The 16,597-nt window shown below is 38.9% G+C and overlaps 1 protein-coding gene across 1 annotated transcript in view; it reads right to left on the bottom strand.

The window, feature by feature from the left end:
* The window catches only part of LOC311076601 (fibrillin-2-like), a gene marked incomplete at both ends in the record, with an annotated part of 145,909 nt that overhangs the window by 71,609 nt on the left and 57,703 nt on the right, over window positions 1-16,597 (bottom strand). The window contains 12 exons of the mRNA XM_084104936.1: window positions 1,700-1,837; window positions 3,651-3,770; window positions 7,280-7,405; window positions 7,688-7,813; window positions 8,214-8,267; window positions 9,161-9,313; window positions 11,589-11,711; window positions 11,886-12,008; window positions 12,717-12,842; window positions 14,162-14,281; window positions 14,530-14,655; window positions 15,235-15,402. Of these exons, the coding sequence (XP_083961062.1) occupies window positions 1,700-1,837; window positions 3,651-3,770; window positions 7,280-7,405; window positions 7,688-7,813; window positions 8,214-8,267; window positions 9,161-9,313; window positions 11,589-11,711; window positions 11,886-12,008; window positions 12,717-12,842; window positions 14,162-14,281; window positions 14,530-14,655; window positions 15,235-15,402 (1,503 nt within the window). The remainder of the gene's footprint in view (window positions 1-1,699; window positions 1,838-3,650; window positions 3,771-7,279; window positions 7,406-7,687; window positions 7,814-8,213; window positions 8,268-9,160; window positions 9,314-11,588; window positions 11,712-11,885; window positions 12,009-12,716; window positions 12,843-14,161; window positions 14,282-14,529; window positions 14,656-15,234; window positions 15,403-16,597) is intronic.

Raw genomic sequence — 16,597 nt, forward strand, 5'->3', positions numbered from 1 at the left:
TATTTAATATTTTTGCCAATAAATAGTATACTTTTAACAAAAATGTGAATATTTTTAATCATATAATATAATGGGCTAATAAACTAATCAGGTTGAAATTCAAATATACTTAACATGTACAGTACTTTTATTCAGCAAGGACACATTAAATTGATCAAAAGAGTAAAAAGATTTAGTAAAAATCTTTAATTAACTTTATCTTTATCTTTTTCTATTTATCAAAGAATCTCGAAAAAATCTATTGCAGCTTCAACAAAAATATTAAACATGAACTGTTTTAAATATTGATAATAATTAGAAATATTTCTTGAGCACCACATCACCATATTAGAATGATGTTTATTCAGGTTTATAAGACTGCTGCCCCTTCAAGACCGAACGCACGGACCCCATTTAAATATACTGTCTATGTACACTTGAATTGTCAGTACAAGCAAGAGACGTGAAAGACAATTCAATTCAGTATTCGCGCGCTGAGATGGTGGTTTTCGGGGCGCGTGCTTTGGATGTTTGCGTTCATGGAACTTCTTGAATTGCACACATCCTGTAATAATGTAGGGAACCACTTGTTATACATACAATAGGTAACAGTTCATGCTTTACTTACATTTATGATTTAGTTTTAATCCAAATAACACGTGCTGAGTGAACGATCAGCAATCAAGAGCATTCAACAGAAGTTTCTCTCTCTCTCTCTCTCTCTCTCGTCAGTTAACGTTAATAAGCTACATGCCTCGTTTTACTTTCTTTGCTATGACATCCGACTGAATTACAAACTTTTCACTGATGTCTGTTTAAAGGGATGCGCTCGACCAGCTCAGCTTGCGCACCACAGCTATGTGTTACTATATTTCGTTTAATATTCCACTAATAAGATCTATTTACTTCATAGACAGCCTTCTTTTTTATCCCCATTATACTCTCTGTTGTCAGTGTTCCTTTGTCTGGACACAAGTGTACAAACGCTGCCTGGTATCGGTATCGGAGCATTTTTACGAGTATGAGTACATGAACTCAGTATCGGGCCCAAGCGGAAGCGAATTTTTAAGGCCAGACAAGTAATTTGGTGAGGTAAATTGTTAAAGAAAGACTACATGCTTCTGCATATATATATTCAAACGCGCATCCCTATAGACTAAACACGTAATACGCATGTGCACGCCGTCAGCGTTTTCACAGATTCGCGTTTTTGAAGTTTACGCGGAGATGATTACGTTTTTAAAATATTTTCAAGGCTTGCACCTTGGAACCTATTTCAAGGTTTGTGTTCTCGAGCCTCCAAACACTGTTGTCGTGTGAATGAGCGGCTGGAGCACATTAAGGGTTTTCTGCTAGAACGGTGTCGTGTTAGCGGCCCCTAAGTTAATAACTAATGATCTTTGCAACGGAAGTGAATCAATCAAAACTAACTTTAGCTGGACAATAACTTTATTCTAGATCTGCTGTAAAGCCAAAACAATCTCTGTTACTTTAATTTCCTATTATCACTGTAAAGCTGCTTTGAAACAATCTATATTGTTAAAAGCGCTATATAAATGAAGGTGACTACTATATTTTTGATCAAATAAATGCAGCCTTGGTGAACATGAGACCTTTTTTAAAAATCATTAAAAAAACCCACCTTTTAACAGTAGTGTCTAGTACAGTAGTACTCATGCTTCTAGAGCTCAGTACAGTAAGCAGCACAGTGTTTTCATACCGGTTTGACATGGTTCACATGGGCTTCCCCAGGCCGCTCCCAGCGTGGCACAGCACTGTGACCTCAGTGTAGCTCCATTAATGTTCACTTCACAGCGGCCGTCCTGGAGGGTTAACCAGCACGTGCCCTTCAGACTGTCTGTGGGAATAAACCTCCATCAGCACAATCAAAATACTCACACAATAACAGACAAGAAAAATAACACAGTAGGCAGGCTTTTTTAATATATAGAAAAACAATTTCTTTTAAATTTGCCCCTCCTCCTCCCACACCAACATACAGTGAGGAAAATAAGTATTTGAACACCCTGCTATTTTGCAAGTTCTCCCACTTAGAAATCATGGAGGGGTCTGAAATTGTCATCGTAGGTGCATGTCCACTGTGAGAGACATAATCTAAAAAAAAAAATTCCAGAAATCACAATGTATGATTTTTTAACTATTTATTTGTATGATACAGCTGCAAATAAGTATTTGAACACCTGAGAAAATCAATGTTAATATTTGGTACAGTAGCCTTTGTTTGCAATTACAGAGGTCAAACGTTTCCTGTAGTTTTTCACCAGGTTTGCACACACTGCAGGAGGGATTTTGGCCCACTCCTCCACACAGATCTTCTCTAGATCAGTCAGGTTTCTGGGCTGTCGCTGAGAAACACGGAGTTTGAGCTCCCTCCAAAGATTCTCTATTGGGTTTAGGTCTGGAGACTGGCTAGGCCACGCCAGAACCTTGATATGCTTCTTACAGAGCCACTCCTTGGTTATCCTGGCTGTGTGCTTTGGGTCATTGTCATGTTGGAAGACCCAGCCTCGACCCATCTTCAATGCTCTAACTGAGGGAAGGAGGTTGTTCCCCAAAATCTCGCAATACATGGCCCCGGTCATCCTCTCCTTAATACAGTGCAGTCGCCCTGTACCATGTGCAGAAAAACACCCCCAAAGCATGATGCTACCACCCCCATGCTTCACAGTAGGGATGGTGTTCTTGGGATGGTACTCATCATTCTTCTTCCTCCAAACACGTTTAGTGGAATTATGACCAAAAAGTTCTATTTTGGTCTCATCTGACCACATGACTTTCTCCCATGACTCCTCTGGATCATCCAAATGGTCGTTGGCAAACTTAAGACGGGCCTTGACATGTGCTGGTTTAAGCAGGGGAACCTTCCGTGCCATGCATGATTTCAAACCATGACGTCTTAGTGTATTACCAACAGTAACCTTGGAAACGGTGGTCCCAGCTCTTTTCAGGTCATTGACCAGCTCCTCCTGTGTAGTTCTGGGCTGATTTCTCACCTTTCTTAGGATCATTGAGACCCCACGAGGTGAGATCTTGCATGGAGCCCCAGTCCGAGGGAGATTGACAGTCATGTTTAGCTTCTTCCATTTTCTAATGATTGCTCCAACAGTGGACCTTTTTTCACCAAGCTGCTTGGCAATTTCCCCGTAGCCCTTTCCAGCCTTGTGGAGGTGTACAATTTTGTCTCTAGTGTCTTTGGACAGCTCTTTGGTCTTGACCGTTAGTAGTTGGATTCTTACTGATTGTATGGGGTGGACAGGTGTCTTTATGCAGCTAACGACCTCAAACAGGTGCATCTAATTTAGGATAATAAATGGAGTGGAGGTGGACATTTTAAAGGCAGACTAACAGGTCTTTGAGCGTCAGAATTCTAGCTGATAGACAGGTGTTCAAATACTTATTTGCAGCTGTATCATACAAATAAATAGTTAAAAAATCATACACTGTGATTTCTGGATTTTTTTTTTTTAGATTATGTCTCTCACAGTGGACATGCACCTACGATGACAATTTCAGACCCCTCCATGATTTCCAAGTGGGAGAACTTGCAAAATAGCAGGGTGTTCAAATACTTATTTTCCTCACTGTATGTGAATCATGAAATTAAAATCATATTGAGGTGTGTGTGCGCATGATTTAACATGTACATTTACCAACACATAAAAGTCCAGTGGAGTCCAGTTTACTTCCTAGTGAGCACTCGCAGGAGAAGGAGCCCGCACTGTTCTTACAGACTCCATTAACACACGGTCCGCTCGCACACTCATTCACGTCTGGGGAACAGAACACTGATAGTTTTGACAATCTGAAATGTTAAAGGGGACCTATTATGAAACATTCACTTTTAAATTGTTTTTGAACATAATTATGTGTCTGCAGTGTGTGTACACAACCACCCTATAGTGATAAAAATCCATCCACTCCATTTGTTATTTTCCCAATCAATCTGAAACAGTGGCTGTGCCCCAATTCAGAGGCTGTATCCTTCAAAGGCCACAAAAGGTCGGAACGAGAGTTGTTTAATGGGACGATCTAGCCTACGGAGGACTGTTCTTGTTGCCTAGCATCTGTGACAGCTGCCGTTGATGAGTGACACACACGTTTGTACTAGACTTTTTTGAAAGTTATTTTAAACAGTTTGAAACCAAAGCAGCTGTATTTAATCGCATCTTAGTAATATATAAGTCAACATTTGAACTGCTTTAAAGTTTTTTTTTTTTTTTTTTTTACATTAGTATCATTAGATACTTGAGTTAGTTGAAACCCAATACTTCCATTTACTAGTGTAAATCGGCAATTTCTCAAAAGAAAATGCTCTCGTCACTGGCGCAACTGAATTCTGGGGTAGGCAAACGAGAAAACGTTCACGGGAAACGGAGGACGCATTTGGAGGAGCCTTCGAATTGGGACAGCCTTCATCGCAATCGGCCTCTGAATTGGGACGCAGCAAGTGCCGTCACATTGCACACGACTGGCACAGAATCTGCCTTATTAGCATAGCTCCGCCCCTCAGTGAGCTGTACACAGTCCGCCATGTTAATCTCCTCGCCAGAGCATTTAACAGCAGCATTCACGTAATGTTGTATTCTTATTAAAGCTACTAAAGTTATTCAATCAAGAGCAGTGAGTGATTTTCTGTTTTTTGTTGTTGTTTGATTCATATTAACAGCATATATATCAGTAAGTACTGTATATTACGCTGCTTTAATACACAGATCTAATATACACATGCAATTTCTTTACTTGCTTTTTACGTTCACAGACATAACTGACTGTTTATGTGAACTTTGTGTGTTTTTGACATATTCTTGTGTGTAATTTGATAGTTTAAGTGCAATAAGACGTGAAAGAGAGCTTAGTTTAATACTCACGGGACGCTCCGTCTGACATCCAGCTTTCTGTGCGTGTGATTTGGATGTGTGCGCTCAGAAAACCATATATCAGAGGTTTAGACTGATATGATTTTAAAACGCATGCAGATAATAAACTTTCAAGATGATGAAGAACCTTCAGAAATCATTCTAATATGATGATTTGATGCTCAAGAAACATTTATAACTAGATGTACCGCATGGCGGTACAAAATATGACCGCCGCTCAGGCCTGCACTGGCTTTCCACAAAAATAAATGACGTGGAGTAATTTGGCTGTATTGCGTGTTTATCTATATACCTAAAAAAAGTAGTAGTATGTGCATGTCTGTGTGTGTGTGTGTGTGTGTGTGTGTGTATGTGTGTGTGTTTGTGTATGTGTGTGTCTGTGTGTGTGTGTGTGTCTGTGCGTGTATGTATGCGTGCGTACATGTGTGTGTGTGTGTGTGTGCTCGTGTGTGTTTGTGTGTGTGTGTCTGTGCATGTGGATTTGTATGTGTGTGTATGGGTGTGTGTCTGTGCGTGTGGATGTCAGTGTGTGTGCATGCTTGCGTTTGTTTGTATTCCTGCATGTGTGTGTGTTACAGTATCATCCTAAACCAGCAACCCTTCTCAACACCACCATCTACAGGCCAATGAGTGTACAGTCACTAAATGTGCACATAAATTAATTTATTTTATACCCCCCCATGGATGAAATTCTACGAAACTTAGCATACCCCCAGAGGATGTCAAGTTAATCATACACATGAAATATGGTGCAGTTCTGAACATCTCCACTGAAGATAGGGGCGATTAAAGCAGAATAATATTGCATTTTCATTTTTTATGGGAGGGGCGCAAATCACAAATGAGTGATTATGGGCTAGGTTGATGTGGGCCCTTAAGACCAACATACCATAAAAATTTCTTCATCCTCGGTGCCACGGTTCAAGTAGTTATTTAGGAAAAACTGAATTTTTTGGGTTTGGGGGGGCCCAGCGCGGGGGGGGAGTGGCCCCCGGGGACCAAACGAAATTTTTCCGTAAAAGTCTAGTGGGGCTACATGCCCACCAAATTTCATGTTCCCCGGTGTTTCGGTGTCCCTGGTATCGTTGACGGAAAATTCAGTAGATTGACGGGAAAAAAAAACAAAAAAACTTTGACAATCGATTATGGGCTAGGTTGATGTGGGCCCTTAAGACCAACATACTTTGCAAATTTCTTCATCCTCGGTGGCATGGTTCAGGTAGTTATTTAGGAAAAACTGAATTTTTTGGGTTTGGGGGGGCCCAGCGCGGGGGGGGAGTGGCCCCCGGGGACCAAACGAAATTTTTCCGTAAAAGTCTAGTGGGGCTACATGCCCACCAAATTTCATGTTCCCCGGTGTTTCGGTGTCCCTGGTATCGTTGACGGAAAATTCAGTAGAATGACGAAAAAAAAAAAAAAAAAAAACTTTGACAATCCCTATATGACCGCTTTCGCTAGCTACGCTAGCGGCGGTCATAATTATTATCAATGTTGAAAACAGTTGAGCTGCTTCATATTTTTGTGAAAACCGTGATATACTACCATTCAAAAGCTTTAGTTAAGTAAGTTTTTAAAAATAAATTAATGAATACTTTTATTCAGCAAGGATTCATTACATTGATCAAAAGTGACAGTAAACGTGTATTAATGTTGCAAAAGGTTAATGCCTAGTTTTGGTTATTGTTTCATGTTTCTTGTCACAGTCATGTCACTGTCTAGTCATGTGATTCCCTTGCCATCATGTTAATTGTTTCCCTGGTGTAACCTCTGGTGACGAGATTCATGTTTATTTTAAGTCATGTTATGTTATGTCAAGTCAAGCCTATAGTTTGTATTTAGTTTGTTCAATAAAACTGCATTTGGGTTCACTACAACTTGCTTCAGTGGACTACGTTACAAAAAGATTCTATTTCAAATTTATGTTGTTCTTTTCAAGGTTTCCACAAAAATATGAAGCAGCAGAACTGTTTCAACATTGATAATAAATCAGAAATGTTTCATCATATTAGAATGATTTCTGAAGGATCATGTGACACTGAAAACTGGAGTAATGATGCTGAAAATTCAGCTTTGATCACAGGAATAAATTACATATAGAAGTAGAACAGAAGTTATTAGAACAGTATTTAAAATTGTAATAATTTTTCACTATATTACTGTTTTTACTGTATTTTTTATCAATATATAATAAATGCAGCCTTAGTGAGCAGAAGAGACTTTCAGAAATAAAAAAAACAGTGTACCACTGATCTACTTCAACAGACATGTCAGGGCACGTAAGGCATGTCTGATTTCGGGTTTAATACTGTAAACACCTGCCTCTGTGTTACAGCATGTTTCTACATGCATAGGGAACTGAAATGAAAGAACTGAAGCGACAGAAGAGCCTAAGAGTAACTGACCCTCGCAGGTCTCGGTGTCGAGTCTGAAGGAGTATCCGGCCGGGCAGGTGCAGCTGTAGCTCCCGGGAACATTACGGCACAGGCCGTGATCGCACAGGAGACGGTTCACCACACATTCATCGATATCTGCAAACACAGACGGCAAACCCTGAGAGGAGGATGCACATCACATAACATTTGACTACTGTAATTCCGCATCATATAGCCTCTCTTATTATTATTTTTACACTGTACAGCAATATTCCTTCAGGAAACAACTACATTGTTGTCAATTTACATCCTTAAATTGATATTTAAAATGGAAAAACTGAATGAATTCAACGGTGACTGCTGAATGTTATCTCCACAGGTGTGAGTTTAGTAGTGCGCTGTCAGAAACTCATCTGTGCATATTAAAGGTCAACTGACCCAGACAGTTTCTGCCAGACTGGTCACTTTCATAGCCACTGTTGCAGACGCAGCGGAAACTTCCTCTGAGATTCTCACACACTCCATTAGTGCAGATATCAGGATCCAGAGCACACTCATTAATGTCTGCCTCACAAAGAAACACAAAATGTTATTAAGTTTAACATTCATTTAAAATAAAAAAATGTTATTCCAGTTTTAGTTTGTTTGGGTTACAATTTATTTTAAGGGGTCTTTGTCACACTGTAATTACATATTTAAGTACTGAGTAATATTAAGTAACTTCATGTACTTACTACAGTGTTAGATTAGGGTTTGGTTGAGTGTTAGTTGCATGTAATTATGCATGACTTTGTTGTTATTACTATTGTAACTACATGTAACAATGACACTGTAAAGTAAAGTGTGACCTTTGTTTGTTTAGTTTGTCTGACTTTCGGCAACTACAATCGACTCGTCCAGACTGTAAAACGATGTAAAAGTTACATAGTTAATTCCAGGATAGAACACTAAGCATGACAATTACCTTTGCCATCAGCAGAAAATCCAGCACCACTCGAACACAAGGCCTGAAACTCAACTAGAACAGCAAGAGCACACATGACAGCAGTGAACAATACCTCATATCTGTGTGAAAAGATAACATGCTTTACAGATTTTCTTTGAATGCATTAGATCAAATAAACTGCAACTAACAACCAGTTAGCAAAAAAAAGTGTCCCCCTTTCCTACTCAAAACAACTCACATATTTATTACAGGAAAATAAAAGCAGCTACAAGACAATTGACAGGAACATAGATCATAATCTTTATTAAATATTAAAGTAAAAAAGACATGTTTGGGAGACATTGATGGAATACATGCTAGACGGAAAACAGAACAATTTAATTATTAAGCAGAGCTGGTCTTAGTGGTGGTTCATTTCCATATGTTCCTAATTCTGGTTGGGTTCTCCTCCCAAAACTCTCCCATTAAGAGAAACTACATGAAAATAAACAGCCGGAAGGGAAGAAATACGAACCATGTTTAGAAACCCTGTAAACTGCAGTGTGCTTCACTCCCATATGCCACAACACACACACAAGTCTTTGAAGACCCTATACTTCAAAACTGAGTTCTACCCTGGACATTCATATCTATCTCATTCTCACAACATTTTAACCAATGTCTTCACACCACAAACATGAAGAAACAAGCTGCAAGTCTGCAACATACCCAACACATCTCTTCAGGCCTGTACAACCATACTGTACCAAACGGGTATCAAAAACAGGCCTCTGCGTGAATAACACCCCCTTCAAGAGGACCACTTCACATGTAAAGTGTTACACATCATTTATATTAGTAGAATTAGTTAAAATAACCGCAAATACAGCTCTGCAAGCTGTTTCCAAAAATAACTAAATAAATAACACACAACATGTTAATGAGTCCAGTAATGAGTATGCTCGGTGTAACTGGGTAAGGTTTACCTGAGTGTTTGCCAGGGCAGGGATGGCACGGCTCCCCAAAGGCATAGTCAGGGTTGGCACAGCAGCACTGAGACTTAGTGACGGCTCGCTGGAAGGCCCGAACACACAAGCCTCTTCTCACAGCTGCGTAACAGGTGCTGCGCATGTGTGTGTCTGCAACACACATATGTGAGGAATACAGTCTGAATCAAAGTCTGACATACAGTCTGACATACCATCAAAAACCAATGCCCACGGACCACAAATGTAGCTAAACTACAGAGTACCTGTGCAAAAAATCCTTCCAAGGTATAATACAAAATACAAAAAATAAATAAATATATAAATACATATATTATAATATAATATAAATGCAAAAAAATGAATTAAAAATGAATATAAATTGCTTGATTTATGAAACAGGGATTTATTGCTACAATAGCTATGTCTCCATCCGAAGTTGCAAATTTAACTTGTGTGTAAAATTGGAATGTCGCATAAAACATTTGTGAATAAAGTCAAGTCAAGTCACCTTTATTTCTATAGCGCTTTATACAATACAGAGTGTTTCAAAGCAGCTTTACAGAGATAACAGGAAAAAAATGACCAAACATAACATCAGAAAATTCCTGTGTTTTCCTTTATAAGCTGAAGGCAATGTCGCGTTATGGCAGGTTCAGCCTGTTGCGGAAAAGCAGAGGCTGACAATCACACCAGTGTTAACAGGCAGGAATATTTGCCTGCTATCAAGATGAGAAAATGTTTCCTTATGAAAATGTATCTTCATATTTACTAATATTAATTAGATTCATTTCTATAGCTCAGATTGATTTTAAAGAGCAATATTGTCTGCCACTGAGCAATTAAATTAAATTTGCAAGGACATAATGTAAGCGTTTAAAATTTCATGTTTCAGTTGAAAACTTGCCCTCTTTTGACGTTGTTTTAAAGCCGCTAAGCTGTCTGCCTAACCACAATGTTAACAACAACATTGAAGTAAGAGTGCGCAGAATATCTATCCAGGGTTTTTCCTGGCTCAAAACGAGGCAGAGGTGGTAAAATCCTTTTAATAGTAAGATAATTACATTTGTATTTTTCTTAGACTATCATATAGCCTACATATGGTAACATATCACACTGATGTAGGCTGATCTAAAATTAACATTTATTTAAATTAAAAGTTCTTCTTTTGGCAAAATTACATTTCCTTAATTACGTAAACAGAGGCTTTACTCCCTTAAAACTTAAATTGTCAATGTTTCATTACATCACTGGAAAACACCTTTATAAAGGGCATTTTTTCCCTAAATTTATTAAATGCATGCTCCATCTTTCATTTCAAATCCTTCAATTTGATTCAAATTGAAAGACAAACTAGGCACTAGGCTGTTAACAATCAAAACGTTGGGAAACACGGTAAGACATTTATATTATTATCAACTATAGGCTATCAATCACCTTAAATCAAACCTTACATTAAATGAAATAAAATCAGAATCATCCTCGCGGTTTCGGTGATTCCCCTGTTATTTTTGTAAAAAAATTTTTTGATATTGGCATTTTAATCAGGGCATTTGTCCGGTTGGGCAAATACATTCTCTCTCACTTGTCCCTTCAAAAAAAAAAACCCAGACAAGACATTCATTAATGTCGAGCCCTGATATGTTTTCCTTGATTAGTTTTCCCTGAAGAGAATTACGTTGTTGAAAACGAAAGTAAAAGAGTGACGCACGTTCATGGCGTTTTACCGTGATGAGAGTTCCGTGTCTTTATTAAACTCAACACATTATAATGATTTATCGGTCATCCACCCTTGGTTAATTGTAAAGTTATGTTTTTATTACTTGGCCCGCCCGACCCACGGATTATGATCCTATATGCAAACTATACGGTTTGAGAATGGACACAGGCCGGGAACCCGCAACAGAACCGTCACGTTGGAAAAGGTGTATCTGAGCATGTGACTGTCTGTCCGAGTTTTGTCGAGAGCCGGAGGCGGCCCGAAATTTTATGTTGTAATTCTCTATGCAGGAAAAACCCTGTCTATCAATCAGATGCATGTTAGTTGCATTTGCTACAGTAACAGTAGGCTCCTGTCACGGTTACTTTCAGAATTGTCATTGGACGGCGTAAAATTAAAAACGTTTAGCATTTTATCTCCAATATCCAATATCCAAATTACATGTGCCATAACAACACCTTTTAATATTGTTAAAGGAATTTAACAAAACAAGAGATCTGTATATGTCCAACAGTTCAGTAAAGCTTGACGAACTTCAAAGCTTGACAGCAAAATAGCAGATGATAAGGCTTCTCAATGCAGCGATTTGATTGGCTATTTGGCCTGTCACTCATTTATAACCCTGCCATAAGATCAGTTACCATACTGCCACATGAATTATTAGACATCAGACAAATATATTATTGTGCAAGTTTAGCTAGCTCTTACCTACACATATGCGGCCACTTACTCCAACAGTAAGACCTGCAAAACACTCACACCTGAAAGAGCCCTGTGTGTTTACACACCGTCCATTCATACACACACCTGGTGTCTGGCACTCATCGATATCTGTGAGGGACACACACACACACACACACACACATCAAAACGAAACCCAACTTTACTCACAAATATTCAAATGTAAGCACACGCTACAAACTAAATCTGAAAAACAAATGATTAATTTCAGTAAATGTCATTTTTAGAGTAATGTTATTTTTAGAAATGTGAAAGGGAGTTGACCTGTACAGTATCGGCCGCTGGAGTTGAGGGTGAACCCAGGTTTACACACACATTTAAAGCTGCCGTCTTCATTGATGCACATGCCGTTGAGACACATGTTTGTGGCGGCACATTCATCATGATCTGATTGAGGAAACAGGAATCTCTTATTATCACATTCTTACTGTAGGGAGTAATGCAGATAATCCACATTATAACCCTCTATTTCTGCCCATCCTGTTATGTTATTCAGGTTGTGTTCATTTGGCCTTGGGTAATCTAATATAAATCAAGCGTAGCGTCAGTTCTGGCAGGTCACGTTAGTCAAGCTCGCATCAGTGACTCTCAGCTAATCCACGTCTACCTATAGGAATACGACGCCTATCACTGTATATTATACACTGTATACATATATAAGCTCCTTCAGTATTATCAGCAGCCATCGCGTTTCTCAGGAGCGAATTACCCTCCTCCCTCCCCAGCTCCTCCTCTCTCAGTCAGGATTTGGCTTTCTGATTTCCCTTGAATCAGAATAAATTCTCGAATTAAGTTGTACTTTAAAATCTTGAATTATTGATATCTGCAATACATTCATGTTGGTTCTGTTCTGTTACCCTAAGGGGGTTATTGCTGCTCTTATCCATGCTAGGCTGCACGGACGCACAGGGAGTTCTCGCCCAGAACAGAACCATACCGCCAATCCAAACTGAATGCTAATTATCAATCGTATTTGATGATAGTGGTCCTGACAGAATTGCTGTATTATAGTAAAAACATTTGTGTGTGGAAAAATTATTACATATAACTGTTATGAACTGAAAAAGGCTGACTGTGTGGTGGTCAGTGTCTTACCTATGCAGTTTTTCCCATCAGGTGTGAGCTTGAATCCTGCGTTACAGATGCACTGAAAACTGCCCTCTGTGTTCAGACAGCGGCCGTTCTTACACAGCACCCCGTTCTGAAGACACTCGTCAATGTCTACAAACAATACCATCACAGAAGTCAACACAGCTTCACCATATTCTAGCCAAACATACAAAACCTAGAGTAGACTATTTATTTTGGTCCTGTAGGACCAAAACCATTATCAAAACCACCATGGAAAATGATCTAGTGCACTCATTAGAGTTTCGTTGACTGAACTTGTGTAGGGTGACAAAAGTTTTTTGACAGCTCCATAGCCCTTTCCAGCACATCTTTACATCAGTTTTCCAATTTGCTCACTCATTTTTGTTCACTCTTTTCTCATATAGTGGATTCTATGACGTTTTGGTTGATCGGATCACAAGTGGACGACGTTAAATACAGTTGTAAATGGGGTCTAAAACGCTTTGAGCTTTTCCACTCTTGACCACTTCCAGAGGTAGTTGAAAACACATTTCATAGTAAACCTAACGCGTGAACATTATGGGAAGTGCACTATCCAGATGGGATTTAAATTTTGATGGCTGGAGACACAAGTTTGGTTTGAAGATGAAAAACAAACCAAGCACAATGTTCTCTCACCATTCCTGATTTTTAACACACTCACTGTGTTCAACTGGTCTAGCAGTTATCAGAGCAGAAACGAAAGCTGATGCTCTCAATATGTTTTCCAGTCGTCTCTGAGTGCATTCATATGTAAATTGCAGAGATTTTGTCCATTAGATCGAAAGATCAGAAAAAAACATACATTTACACGCTCATAGACCCTCACCTCTATGAAATCAGGACAGAAGTGTCTCCCTTGTGTACTTGTGATTCAATCGACCAAAACGCATCTTAAAGGTGGGGTAAGTGATATTTGAAAAACGAGATGGCTGAGAGACATTACAAAAGAGAAAAGCTCAGAGGAATATCACTGGAAAATGAAGGGTTATAATCAGGAAAGAGCTTAAGGAGCTTATTAACTGCGTTAGTATTAGAAAAGCTTTCCAGTGCTGGAGAGACCTCAGTGGGAAGGCCTGGAAAGAGCCAGGAGGTTGCTTTGATTTGCTCCACACGTGAGTAACACTGGGTTTGAGTGTCATTGTTTGTCCGGAGCTGCTGTGCTGTTGGCAACTAACAACCAATTCTTGTTTGTATTTACTCTTGTGTATATAAGTTCATTTCCAGAACTGTGTAACGGAGGCCATCTAGTGAGAGTTGTGCAGGCTGATGACTGCTAGAGAACGCAGTGTTCACTGTTTAGCGTTCTTGTTACTGCACCCGCCACCTCGCGTGCCAGCTATATATATATATATATATATATATATATATATATATATATATATATATATATATAGCCTAGCCCTGTAAATTTGCATGTTTATTCTCACCGATGCAGGCCTGTTTTCCAGGAACTCTGAGAAAGCCTGAGTGGCATCTGCAGAAGTAGGAGCCAGGAGTGTTGATGCAGTTTCCATTAGTGCAGGGTTCAAATGCACACTCGTCTACATCTGAGCAGAAAACACACAACACTCACATCAGTAAGTCAAAGTCATTGCTTTAGTTTAGATAGTTTATTGTTGCACATGTTTTCTAATATGCCTTTGAGGCTCTTTGAGATTTCGGTTCAGATTCTGGACCATTCATCATTCTGTTGGTACTGACTGAGCAACTGAACACAATGACAGTCTGATTTGAGTTCAGGACAATGCTAACAGTTGATTAGTAGACATAGCCTGTTTTGTGGAGGTGAAATGACCTGAGCACTCTCCTCTGCTGTCCTCTCTGTATCCGGTGTTACAGTCGCAGTGGTAGTCAGAGCCCATGGGCACACAGCGGCCATTCACACACAGATTAGGGAACAGCTGACACCTGTTTACACTAACTGCAAACAATAAATAATAAATAAAACTCATCAGGGCCTCATAAGCAGCTTGACAACAGACTGTTGTCTGATTGATTTTTATTTATTTTTTGCACAGAATATATAAATCTACTGGTCAAATTTTTTTAATTAAACTGGTCAAAACTACTGATTTAGTTCACTTTTGTTCTCTTATGCTCACCATGGCTATGCAGCTAATTTGAAAATACAGTAAAAGCAGTAATATTGTGAAATATTATTACAATTCAAAGTAGCTCTTTTCTAGTTAGCATCAAATCATCATATTATAATGATTTCTGAAGGATCATGTGACACTGAAGACTGGAGTAATGATACTGAAAATTCAATAAATTACAATTTACAATATATTACAATACAAAACAGTTACTTTAAATTGTAATATTTCACAATATTACGGTTTTTACTGTATTTTTGACCAAACGTCTTAAATTATTTATTGAATTTATTATTATTATTTTATTTTTGCTCGTGATTTTTTTTTTTTTTTCCTGAAAGGCTTATTCTTGGTCATAAGATTTTGCTCACCCAAAACAGGTTGTTGTGGTTTAAATCGATTACCAGTCTGCTGAATCTGAGGTGTCACATGTCCATTGTCATTGAGTGGGTGAAGTATCTGGTCATTAGTGGTAGGATTGAAGGTGCTGGGGTGTTGAGGGTTCGTATCTGGATCCTGCTCACTGTAACCACTCAGAGCCGAGCCCACCAGACAGATGCTGAAGTATTCATCTGTAGGGAACAGAACAGAGAGAGACTCCATGGTCTTGATCACTTCTCCACGGACCCCATTCCTCCCTCCAGACTGAAGACTGGACTCTGGCTTTTGTTCATTTGATTTAGTGCTCTGTTTGGGCAGCTGTTATGTCATGTCGGTTTAGGTTTTGTTCATGTTCATTGGTTATTTCCTGTCATTTGTTCATAGTCTTGTAAGCTTGTTATAATTTCTGTCTTCTCATTGGATTTTGCTTAATTAGTTCTGTCTGTTCATTGGTTGGGTTTTGCCATGCATTCCTCATGACCTTGTATTTTAACCCTTATGTTTGTCATGTTAAGTTTGTCACATATTGTTAATGTAACCCACTGTCAGTGAGTCCTGTTTTCATGGCTTACGTTCAAGTCAGGTCATGTTTATGCCTGCTCAAGTCATGTCCTCATTTAGTTGTTTGTTTTGTTTTAATTTATTTTCAATAACCTGCCCTTGGGTAGGTTATCAGAGGACGACTCATCGTTACACACAGCAGACTATAAAACCCAACAGTCTATGCAACATTACGGACGGATTACATCACTTGAGTGAACATTACCCTTCTTTATCTGTGTTCATGTGGCAGCCTTAATTCAGCTATTCGCTCCAATGTAACTGACTACATAAATTATGTTCCAGAAGATTGAAATAATTTTTGTTGGCAGAGCAAAAACAGGGCTTAATCGATTAATCTGTAAATTGCTTCTAAAAAAATGTAATAAAAAAACAATCCTTTTAATTAAAACCTTAAATCAATGAAATCCATTATCTATAAAAAATTTGATTATTATAACCAGACGATAACCAGACAGTATCTGGTGTGACCACCATTTGCCTCACGCAGTGCAACACATCTCCTTCGCATAGAGTTGATCAGGTTGTTAATTGTGGCCTGTGAAATGTTGGTCCACTCCTCTTCAATGGCTGTGCGAAGTTGCTGGATATTAACAGGACCTGGAACACGCTGTCGTATACGCCGATCCAGAGCATCCCAAACATGCTCAATGGGTGACAAGTCCGGTGAGTATGCTGGCCATGCAAGAACTGGGATGCAAGTAAGTAAGTAAGTGAACTTTATTTCTATAGCACCTTTCACAGACAAGAAGGGTCATAAAGTGCTTCACAAAATTAAAATAACACACATAACATACACAACCATATTGCAAGTTAAATGCTTGT

The sequence above is a fragment of the Abramis brama genome, assembly GCF_963993115.1.
Source record: "Abramis brama genome assembly, chromosome: 25".
NCBI lineage: Eukaryota > Metazoa > Chordata > Actinopteri > Cypriniformes > Leuciscidae > Abramis > Abramis brama.